This window comes from Cricetulus griseus, chromosome 4 (assembly GCF_003668045.3).
Source record: "Cricetulus griseus strain 17A/GY chromosome 4, alternate assembly CriGri-PICRH-1.0, whole genome shotgun sequence".
NCBI classification, from domain to species: domain Eukaryota; kingdom Metazoa; phylum Chordata; class Mammalia; order Rodentia; family Cricetidae; genus Cricetulus; species Cricetulus griseus.
Genome location: NC_048597.1, coordinates 219,054,293 through 219,066,327, shown reverse-complemented (window position 1 = coordinate 219,066,327; position 12,035 = coordinate 219,054,293). Strand labels below are relative to the sequence as shown.

At 44.8% G+C, this 12,035-nt stretch overlaps 1 protein-coding gene across 2 annotated transcripts in view; it reads left to right on the top strand.

Moving 5' to 3' along the window:
* Stac (SH3 and cysteine rich domain) overlaps window positions 1-12,035 on the top strand; it is a 125,102-nt gene that overhangs the window by 75,770 nt on the left and 37,297 nt on the right. The window contains exons 3-6 of one of the 2 annotated variants that reach the window (XM_027414743.2): window positions 4,355-4,455; window positions 5,841-5,922; window positions 7,358-7,473; window positions 8,920-8,998. In XM_027414743.2, coding sequence (XP_027270544.1) covers window positions 4,355-4,455; window positions 5,841-5,922; window positions 7,358-7,473; window positions 8,920-8,998 — 378 coding nt within the window. The remainder of the gene's footprint in view (window positions 1-4,354; window positions 4,456-5,840; window positions 5,923-7,357; window positions 7,474-8,919; window positions 8,999-12,035) is intronic. The other variant, XM_035444611.1, reaches the window with a different exon arrangement.

Here is a 12,035-nt window from a genome sequence, read left to right as displayed (position 1 = left end):
CTTTCCACTTTGCAGGAATTGGTTGTCTCCTTCTACTATATAGGTCTTGGGTATTGACTCCTCATCAGGCTGAGTTGCAAGCCCCTTTGCCCTCTGGTCATCCTGCCCTTCCTCTTATCTGCCTTTGTCACAATAGTTCAAGAGACTAATTCGAGAGAGATGGTCTGAAAAGTGCTACAGTGAAAACCAGCTCATCCCAGACTCAGACAGGCATCCTCCATCATGTCTTCATTGCTTTTGGTGACCTTTGCATCCATAGTTCTCAGGGACATGCTTCTGCTGTTTGTACTTATTAATCCATCCAATGACTTCCTGCTGTAGAAAAGGATTCATCTCTCAGGCCACCAGACACACTTGCCTCTGTCTCTCTCATTCTGCCCTTTACAAACAACAGTTAAATCACAATTTTGTGTAAATTTGAAGGTCAGTTTAGGCACCATGACTAATCACTGATATTTTCTAATTCAAGTGTTTTACTATGATTGCATTTCTTTCTTAAACACATTTTATTTTCCCTCCAATTGAAGAATGCCCTTTCTACTCCCTTCACTTTTCCTATCTCTGTAATTTATAAATCCTCCCACAGATCTTTCAAATGCTGTATCTGTTATAAAACCAAAGTCATTAAACTTCTATTTCCTTTGTTTTATTCTTCATCCTACCCTCTTACATCATCTTGTAGCTCTAGCCTGGGCTATTGCAGGGTTACATGGGAGCCCCTACTTCTAACCCATGGATCTTCCACACTACATCTAATGATTTTTAATTTCTTAACTTAGTCTATCATTTTTCTAGGGCATATTCTACAGTAGCTTTTTTGTTTTTTGTTTTTAAGGATGAGCACATGGAAAGAAAATATTTTAAAGAAAGATCTGCATTTTGGAAAATATCTATCCTGCCATCACCTACATTTTGTCATTTAGCTTGGTATAAAAACCTAAGCTGGGAATAATTTTCTGCCAGAACTTTATGATTTGACTCTTTGTAAGGTTCTGTGGTCTTCCGGTTTCCAAACTACCATTGTGGAAAGTCTGCATCCATGTCTTTTGTTAGAATGCTTACCATGTGTCCAGTAGCTTTCTTTCTTCCAAGTGAATATTAGACTCACTTCTATTCTTCCTATTGGTGATTTTTAGTTCCATGGTGACATGATGAAGTGTATTGAACCAATCTAACACTATTTACTTGAAAGCCAGTAACATCTTTGTTTCTACCTATTTAAAGCGATGCACTCCTTTCTTTTAAAATTTTTACCTTTATTTGTTTGTTTGTTTGGTTGGTTGGTGTATCAGGGGTGTGTGTACCCCTGCTTGTATACAAAGGTCAGACAACAATTGCAGGAATCAGTTCTCTCCTTTTGCCAGTCTGAACTCATGTTGTCATGCTGGAGGGCAAGTGCCTTTATATGCTGAGCTATCTCACCAGCCCCTGTGAGCCCCTGTGAAATCCTTTTATATGCTTAAGTTCCTGGCTTTAGTTTTATGATGAGAAATCTGTACACATTCAGTAAACTCTGTAGCCCAAATTTTGATCATATCCCAGGCCAATTATCAATATAACTGTAAAACATTGTCTCAAGAAGCTGGGCAGCAGTGAGCTCCAACCTAGACAGACCATGGTGCAGGAAGAGCAAGCAGTTCTGTACATCACACTCTTCTAAGCTATGGTATATAGCGTAGTAAGAATATTAAGTTTGTATATGTATGTGTTTGTGCATTCGTGCATGCTTGTGAGTATGCAGATACACAAGTGTGTGTGTGTGTGTGTCTGTGTGTGTGTGTATGTGTTCGCACATGCCTATGGAGGCCAGAGGACATTCTCAGATACGGCTCTTCAGACACAATTACCTTGTTTTTGAGGCAGGGTTGCTCACTGGCCTGAAACACACCAATTAGGTTAGGCTAGATGACCAGGGAGCCCCACGTCAGAATTACAAACACACACCATCACACCTAGCTTTTTGTTTTATGTAGGCTCTGGGGTTGAGCTCAGTCCCGCATGCATACAAGGCAAGCCCTCGACCAGCTTAGCCTTACCTCTGCCCCCTCCAGTACACTTCTGACTCACACTGTCTTCAGCTTATGATGATCTGATTAGGACATAACCTCTTCACAGGTCATTGTGACACTGTTCTGTTAGCAGCCTTGTGGAGAGAGGGATCTCATTTGAAGATGAAGGTAGTTAAGGGAACAGAAATCTGTGGTGGCAGATTTTAATTTGAAGAGACAGTGTGGACATATTAAAATTCAAATCTAAGTGTTTCTCTCTCGTTGGACATAAGGGGAGCCAAACCACTCCCTCCCTGTTCTCTGAAGTTAAGAGTAGAAGCCCCTCCCCACCCCAGCCTTCAGTGAAGCTTGTCAGGGCACAGTCCGTGGAAAAGGGAACACCTAACACTGAGTAATTGCTGGCACTCTGACTCATACTAAGCAGCAGAGTATGAAAGCAGGCTGGAAAACCAGAGTCAGGGCGAGGAAATATATAGATGAAGGAAAATATGCCATCATTTATAATGACAGCATTTCAGACGCCGGCTCACAGCGAAGCAACTTCCCTTTGAAGATCTTGCTTGCCTTTCCACCTAGGCACAAATAGCAGGCTCTGAAGTGAAATGAAAAGTCATTGCTTTCCAGGGCCAGCCTTTGAAAGAACAGCACGCTCTACCTGAGGATTTTCTCAGAAACAAAGGGGGCTTTTCTGTCACTTCGTATAAACAAGTAATGTGTCTTCATGGTGTGTGTGTGTGTGTGTGTGTGTGTGTGTGTGTGAGAGAGAGAGAGAGAGAGAGAGAGAGAGAGAGAGAGAGAGAGAGAGAGAGCTTTTTGTTTTCAGGTGTAACAAATGGGTCCTCTGTTAAATGGTGCTTCCTGAAGGGACTTTGCAGGTGACACCTTCCAAAGGATTTTTTGTCTTTGCCCATTTAGGGACATACCCATTGCTTTTCCCAGATGAACTGTGGACACTTGTATTTTTTTGTTATACCATGATACTATGTAACTAACCCCAACTTCATCTGCATATACGTTAAGCAATCCTGCAAAAATGGGAGGAGGTATTTGAGCCAAGCTGTGAAAGAATGGAACAAGTTAAGATCTCTATTGAACTGGGACAGACTACGACCCCTGACGACTCATTTTTTTCATTAAACAATGCAGCTAGAACTCCACTTCCCCTTTCAGCTTTTGAATGCTCCTACAGTGTTGAAGAATCTACTCCCGTGAAGTACCTCAGATCAGCCACTGTTGCTTCACAGTGTTCTGTGATTATGAAGGAATTTGCTCATTAGTTATTTAATGCATTGTGTACAGGGCAAGGCTTACAGCAGCAAACCAACACACACCGTCCTTGGTCTCGTTGAGTTCACCCTCCAGGGGCAAAGGAAGACAAAAGCAAGCTTTTAAGTAAATACTCATTGCTAATTATGATGAGTGCTATAAAAGATAACCGCATGGCTCTGTAAGAAAGAACTTCAGGAGCGCCGGGTTGTGGCTCAGGACTTGAGTGCGTGCCCAGTATGTGCAAGACCACAGGGTTCATCTCCAGGGTGGAGGAGGAGGAAGGGCAGATAAAAGGAGATGCTGGGAAATCCAAGGAGGAAAAAAGGTGAAGCATGAGAGTAAGAAGATGGAAGTAAGGGGGAATAGGGGAGATGAGAAGATGGGGGAGGGGATGAGAGGAGGGGACAATGGAAACGAGGAAGAGGGGGGACAGTAGGGAGACAAAGGAAGGCAAAAGAGAAGAAAATATCTGGGCAGATGAAGGGAAATGCTTGGTATAAATGACAGAGTCAAAGCATGAAGGGGTCAGTAGCCAAGTAGAGAGAGACAGGACAGCATTGTCGATATATAAAGTAGTGCGTGCAAGGACCCTGGGGGACTACAGAGCTAATGCATCCAGAGAACTGAAAGAAAGCCACCTGGCTAATATTTCATGAGCATGAGGGATGGCAGACGTCCTCAACTCCTGACACACTTGCCCATCATGGGGAGCAGGTGGGAATGGGTAAGATGTTAAGACAACATGACTCAGTAAGGGCCAAAAGAGAAAAGATGGACGTTTTACATGAACAGCAAAGAACGTGGATTTTGCTAACTTAAATTAAGACAAAGAAAGCACGAGTGGCTTTGATTTGCTAAAGTTATAAAGAGAGAAACCAGAGTGGATACCTTAAGCAGGAAATGTGGGATGGGGGAAAGGATACATGATGTTAAATTTTTCCATTTTTCAAGTTTCCAGAAAGAAATCCCAGAGAAGACTAAACTGGCTAGAAGTATCCCCCTTTTTCATGGATTTCAGACCAGACCACAGGAAAGGGCAAGCTGTACCTAACCAAAGTTTGCTGTGTGCCTGACAGGAACACATGCTAAGCACGGACTGCGCTGCGGGGCCTGTAAGATGAGCATCCATCACAAGTGTGCAGACGGCCTGGCACCCCAGCGGTGCATGGGCAAGCTGGTAAGGGCTGGTGCCAGGTGGAGCCCCGGAAAACTATGTCTAGAGGCCCCAGGAGCCTGTCCCGGGGAAGCCACACCCTCTAAACTCCTTCTTGGGAGTTCTGAAGCATCCTCAGATGTGCTGGCCTGTCACTCAGCTTCATCGGCACAGTGAAGGAGGGGGGGATATGTCGATCTCTGTAACAGATGCCCTACACTGGAAAGGGGTCCAGTCCTCAGAGGGTGCAAGCTTGCTCTCAGGTGGGGCCTTCTCAGCTGTGGCATTTCATCTCACTCCACCTGGGACAATTGAGGTTTTCATGGTGAAAATTAAGCATCACAGGAGACCCCATCAGTGCATGCAAACTAGGGAGCTTTGTCACAACTAGGTTACCAGGTATTTAATTAGCTGTTATTTGAGTGGGGGTAGAGAGAAGCTAGTCCTCTGGCCTTAGTGTCCCTGTGACAGTCATGTTGGTCAAACTACAGTTTGACCAGTCTGCACATTCTGCTCAGACCATCTCAGCAGTGTGGCCTTCAGTCCTGGTATGCCCCAGAACACATTTGAAGGCTACTGAAACCAGAGTGACCAAGGATTACTCCAATGTCCACTATAGAGAATTAGCAACAGTCTCCAGAAACTGTTAATCCCAGCCCAGGAAGGAATTCTGAGGACTTTTCTGCCTCTCAGGAGAAGTTCATGATAAGCAGGTATAACAGTTTAACACCAGATGTAATGCCACCAAAGTAGGGAGCTGCCTCTAACCCCAGTTTCTAGCAATGATCAGACAAGGATGGGTACCACTTGCAAGAACATGTGTGAGGACTCATGGATGCTTGTAGGAACCAGGTCACCAAGTTACCTCCTAACCCTCGGGTATAGCAAATCTAGATTCTTAGAAAGTGCATGCAGTGACTCTGGCTTGCAATGCCCTCTTCTTTTAAATTCCTGTGGCATCTGTTACCCTCTATGTTTCCAAGGGTAGTTACCACCAGCCAAAGGAAAAGACCACAGGTCAGAAACACACAGAAGCTAGAGAGCAAAGTTGATGGTTCTTCCCTGTGTAGGCTATTAACAATGTAAAGCACCCCCAGTAAGCTGTGATGGAGAACTGTGAGATGTGTCCTGGGGTTGGGGTGGGGGTTCTGCATGTAGTGACGTTATAGGGCCCAGCAGAAGAGGCAAGGGCCAGAAGGCTAAGAGCTTGCCTTCAGATGGCCCATTAGCTTGCTCACCTCCATCATTCCTCTCTTTCCTTTCCCATGTCAGTTGTAAATCAGAGCATTAACAGGCTATGTTAGTACATCAAAGAGAGGCAACAACTGGCTTTATCCTTAAGACTCCTGCTTGGTTTTCTCCCTCTCCTCTCTGACATCAAGCCCTTCTCTTCTTCATTCTCTCTCTAGCCAAAGGGATTTCGGCGTTACTACAGCTCCCCTTTGCTCATTCATGAACAGTTTGGATGCATTAAAGAAGTTATGCCCATTGGTAAGTTGGACAGTGATACACTGAGGTGTCAATGGTGACAGTGACCCTATAAGGGCTACAGAGTCAATGGGGTAGCCTTGGCTATCTGTGTGGTGGCTTTCTTTCTAGCTCTACTTGTTTTCCTGGAGATGAAACATTTTCATTATCCCCCCAAATGGAGTTTAAAAATAGGCTCAATAGTAGACACCAAACTTTCCAAATATTCAGCAACAAGACAACACACTTGTCCAACCATCATCATCAAAGCAACACATCCCCTCAGCCATCCCCATATAGTATGGTACCCTGCAGCCCTGGTGCAGAGTCAGCTCCCCAATTATCAACAGTCATTGAACTCTCTGCTATATGCTCTAAGATAGGGCCAGTGGTCATCACTTTTCACAATTGTTTATATACTTATATAGTATCCATATAATTATACATAGTATATATTGTAGTGAAAATCCACATGCATCTATTTAAGGGGTAACAAGGATTTAAGATATGAAAAGGGGAAAAATACACTCACAAATACAGGATATGGTAAATCCAGTTACAGAGCCTTGGATAGCTGTAGACTGATCACATGCTGTTTCATGCCACCTGACCCAGTCTTCCTCACCCAAGAGGGCTCAAACTCCTCCCCTTTCCTTTGAAGAGGTCACAGTGTCAGAAGCACCACTTCTATCAGGCCAGATAGCCCAAGGTCACTGGTAGAGCAAGTACCCACTACAATATATATAATATGTAATAGTATATATGTAATGAAGCATATATATCAATGCTGAGTAGAAACTCAGCAAGTGACACTATTTAATGAAATGCCCTCTACAGACACGGTATGGATATCCTCTTTCATGTTATCTTTTAGTTGGTTTCCATTTGTTGTTTTAGTTGGGTGGGTTGCTTTTTGTTTGTTTTGCTTTCTGCACCTGCAAGCCTCTACTCATCTGTACCTCGGCCTTTTTAGTTGGATGGATTTTAAACTAGAAATGAAAAACTAGACAGCTTTTCATTAGAAACATAAAGTATGATGGCTGGTTGTTTGAGAACACTTGTGTCCCTACTTCAAAATTTTTCTCTCAAGACTAAGTATCTTGGTGATCAGAGTTTCTCACTATAGGAAACAAACTGGTCCCTTTATTATTCTTCTCCCTCAAGGTGTAGGGAGAAGAATAATAGAGGAAAACTATCCACTCAGGAACACCTTGGAGGCAGGTTTCCAGTCAGACATGTCAGGTTTCCTGGGAGAACCCAAGCAGGATGGTGTGGACCCCAGTTCTTGTTGGACATGTGGAGTTCCACTAGGGAGCAAAGGCATTTGATGTGAGCCCTTGTCGATTAGGACAGAGTGAACACACAAGACCCCTGGGCAGGTCCCCAAGGCTCTTTGGCAGAAATCTTGTTTCTTGGGTCAGCTGGGCTCTCTGAGATGGGTGTTTTTCTTCTTTTGCAGCATGTGGCAATAAGGTGGACCCCGTGTATGAGGCCCTCCGATTTGGCACTTCCCTGGCCCAGAGAACGAAGAAGGGCAGCTCAGGCAGTGGTTCTGATTCACCCCCCAGAACCTCGGTAATTGAACTCGTCTTCAGTTCCATCAAGTGTCTAGGTGGGAAGTGGAGGAGATGGCTTAGTTGTCTGCATACTAGCCGGCAAGCATGAAGACCCAAGTTGGATTGCAAGAACCCATGTAAAAGTCAGTACAGCGTGCATGTCTGTAGCCCCAGAAAAAGGAGGGAGAAAGATAGCAGGTCCCTCAAATTCATTGGCTACCCAACTTCCAATGAATTGTTGAGCTCAAAGCTTAGTGTCAAACAGTTGTGGGTTCCTGTGTCCAGTAGTAGAGAGTAGGGATGTAGGTCAGACAGGTGAGGCTAGAATGCCTTCTGATGCAACACAGCTTCTAAAAAGCCATTTTAAAGTCATTGAAAGCTCTGTCCTTCTACTGACTTCCAAGAGAAAAAGAAATCATAATCATGTTTCATTGTCTACATGGATGAAATTCTCAAGAAGAAAAGTGACAGTTTAAAAAATGAAAAATAACCTCCATTTGTTTTTCTTAGCTTATGCATAACATTGACGCCATTTAGGTTTGTCTTCTACTCAGTTAGGGTGAATAGCAGTGGATAGTTTGCTAGCCCTGTGGGGGACACTAAAGAGGAAGGGGACAGGGCTACCCACCCTTTGGTTCAGTTGTTTCTAAAGACTAAACCAGTAGAGAGGAAAGCACTGTTCGGTGTTTCAGAAAGACACACTTACATATCTCCTTCTATTTTATTAAGAAGGAGAGTGTAACAGTCGTGTTAGGGTTATTATAATGGTCATTTCATGTGAACACTGAAGGGTTTGATAGGAAAATCAAAGTGTTTGGCAACAATGTCTCAAGGCACTTAGGATATTACTTGTGACATTGTCCGTGTGTTTTAGTGTATGCTAACGTTCATGTGGGGACATGCAAATGTGTGTGCACGAATGTGGAGGCCAAAGGTCAGGTTAGGTCACCTGCCACCTTTCTCTCACTTCAATACCCCTGAAACTCACCGATTCAGCTAGTCTGGCTGGCCAGGAAGCTCAAGGGGTCTGCCCGTCCCCATGCCCCCCAGCCAACACTGGGGTTATAAGCACCTGTCCCCGACACCTAGTTTTTACATAAGTGCTGGCAGTCCAGACTCAGTTCTCATGCTCACACAGCAACCACTTTACCGAGTGAGCCCTCCCCAGTCTCCTAGAGTTTGTGACATGACCCGATGACCTTCTGAAATTCAAATGGTGATGTTAATGCATCTACTAGAAGACCCATAGAAATGGTGCTAAATGTGATTGAAATAAAAACCATGCCAAAGTGCATGAGTTTGTGTGGGCATGTCCATCAGTGAAGGGCCATAAGTAACAGCTGAAAATGCACAAATGCTATGCAAATTCCTCTTTGGCTCCAGCACTGGCATTAAAGTTCTATACTCAGTTGGTTCATGATACATCGTGGCTCAATGGCTTATTCTGTCTCCTATTTCCTCCAAGATGTCAGAGCTCGTGGATGTTCCTGAAGAGGCTGATGGACCAGGAGATGGGTCTGATCTCAGGACACGCAGCAACAGTGGTGAGTGAGGACCACACTGCCAAGACCTGAGCACACCATCAGGGGCTGCAAGGGCTGTGTCCACTTCTGTCACACACACCCCTCATTTTCTGATAGCTCTGGAGTATGACCTGGGCAAGAGTCTGGTGTTCTTGAAGGAAGGCAGGTGTCCATTCCAGGCAATTCCAGTGATCTGACTCCACTTGGCTCCACACTGTCCCCTGTGTGTTCTCAGACCTCCAGGCCTGGCCATTAAAAGGCTTGGGAGTTGTTTACAGCCTTTTGTGAATGAGTTTTTCCTCCACTGACCCAGATCAGATCTGAAAACCTGACCACTTACACATTGCTTTGTGCCACGTCTGATATACCTGAATCGGGTGGGCAGTGAGAGAGAGAGTCATTCTAGGAGATTATTAAGACTCAGAAACCACTGCAGGGGATAGAAAATATCTCAGTAAGTGTTTGCCTTGAAAGCACAAGGACCTGAGACCAATGTTCAGAATCCACATTTTAAAAAAGTGGATGGTACCTGAGGAATAACAGCAGAGGTTGGCCACACCAGATTCCATAAACACTGGCACACATGTACACTCAAACCCATACACCCATCTGTACCTGTGTGTGTGTGTGTGTGTGTGTGTGTGTGTGTGTGTGTGTGTGTGTGTGTGCAAGCACACAACACCCCCCCTTGTAGGGAGTCACCCTAGCCCCGCCCAATAGTCCTGGGGCAGGTACCAGGTGGACCCGGGGACTCGCCCAGAAGGGCGTGGTGAAGGAAAGCCGGGGTGACGTAAGGGAGCTTCTTAAGGGGCTGCACGTGGGGAGGCTGGCCCTTTTGTTCTGGCCGCGCTGGCTGGGTTCTATAACCTAGCTCTGGCCTGTGTTTTACCTTGGTGTATTCTGGAATAAAGAGACATTAATCATACACCCCCTCACACACACAGGGAAAAAAAGCACTATGGGGACTGGAGAGTTGGGTCAGTGGTTAAGAGACCTGATTGCTCTATCTGAGTGGCAGAGTTTGGATTTCAGCACATACATCAGGCAGCTCATAAAACTGCAGCTCCAATGGATCTGATGCCCCCTTCATGCCTATGGACACGTGTATACACACATACACACTCGTGCACATGCACACATTTACACACACTAAACTAGTAGGGATATCAGTTAGGCAGATTACAGCAAAGCATGGAAGTCTCGGCTGGCTTCAACTATCTGAAGACATCCCAAGCCTTTGGGCTGGTGGAAGATGGGAGTCTTTTTGTCCAGATAGGATTTTGCTTCACAGTCCCAAAGATATGAGATCAAACCCAGGAGAATGATAAATACCTATTAAGGGGACTAAAAGTCACCCAAGACAATTTGGTCCCACGTCTGTAAGAACTGACTCCACAATCACAGAGATTAGTCAGTTGACCAGCCTTGTTGAGCCTTTAACACAGGCATGGCTGTTTTGTCTGGAAACTTTAGCTCATGGGTTCTTCACCATCACACAGGAAAATGGTGCAATCACTAGGTGACCTCTTAACAATGTGTTAGCAGACACACAGTTAGCAGGCAGAATCAGGCAGAGCCATTCTGGCCCAGGTCTGTGTAGAACCATGTGCCAGCCAACTGGATTTAGCTAGCAGTCCCAGAGTTCAACATCGCAAAGATTAAGCCACCAGTTGCATAACTAAACTTTCCCATTCATTTGGCAAGTCTAGCCAGCGGCTCATGCTGAGTTCAATCTCTGCGGTCACCTGCCCACTGGCTGTTTTCTTCAATGGACCTGAAGGCCTCTGCACTGGACATCTGGGCCTCAGCAAGCCTTGCTCTGGAATTCACTTTGAGATCATGTGACCTAGAGGCACTCAGTAGATGCTTTAATGAAAATATTGACATCACTAGGAGTTCCAATAGGCTAGACTTAGTCACCCATCCCCGATAAGGCAACTAGATAGATGCATAATGGCAAGAAGCAGAGTGAAAGTGACCACAGTGGGACAAGAAACAGACCCAAGGATCCAGGGTACAAACAAGCAGTTTAGAAAAAAGGCAAGGTGGGCTAGAGAGATGCTCAGTGGCTAAGAACACTTGAGGTTCTGAAGAGGACCAGAGTTCAGTTCCCAGCACCCACATCAGGCAGTTCACAACTACCTGTAATTCTAGCTCCAGGAAATCCAGCACCTTCTTCTTTTCTCTAAAGGCACTGTTCACATGTATGTACACATACACATACACACATGCACAAGTGAAAATAAAATATATTTTTTAATAAAGCGCAAGAGGTATGCCGTACTAAGGAGTCTTGGTCAAGCTGCAATCCTGCCCAGCACTGACGTACCATTATCTTGCTTCATTCTACACAGTGGACAGTATGGTGTTAAGATGTCAATCTCATACTTGCAAGGTTACAGCCTCATCTTCATGGATGATTGTCCTCATCTGAGAGGTTTTGCTCTCCCTGGCGTTCAAAATGACAGAGGAGGAAGGAAAAGGACCATTGGTTAATCTAAGCCTTAAGCTAGCTACAGATACAAAAATGAAGGCAGGGAGTCCTTCATTAAAAGCAAGGCTCTCACTCCTTGCTTTTAGTTACCTTGTGGGCCTAAGTGGGGAATCAACACTTGCTAACAAAAGCAGCTTTTAAGGGCAGTTTCAATAACTGTGAAACCATAAGGCTGTTGTGATCTTTAAATAAGATAATGTAATGCCACCCACACACAAAAAGCCAGCCTTCATCTCCGGCAACAGGCTTTTCCAGATATCTATAGACTATGAGGCCCAGTCTTTGGAAGGAGGAACTTATATTAGCTGATATCAGGGTTCCTGGGGTACTTCAAAATGAGTTCCATATTCTAATGTCTCCAAACAAAGAACTAAGCATAGGCACATAGTTGCAATGGAACCAAGATGGTCTATTAAGAGAAAGGATGAGGAAGCTGGCCAGAGCACAGAGCTAGCTTAGGAGCTTAGTGGTGCCTAGTGCACAATGGACTAGGGCTTTGAGGCTCCTTTGCATGGCATGCCATCTCGCTTAAGCTCTGTGACATGGTTCTGCCTACCACTCCAT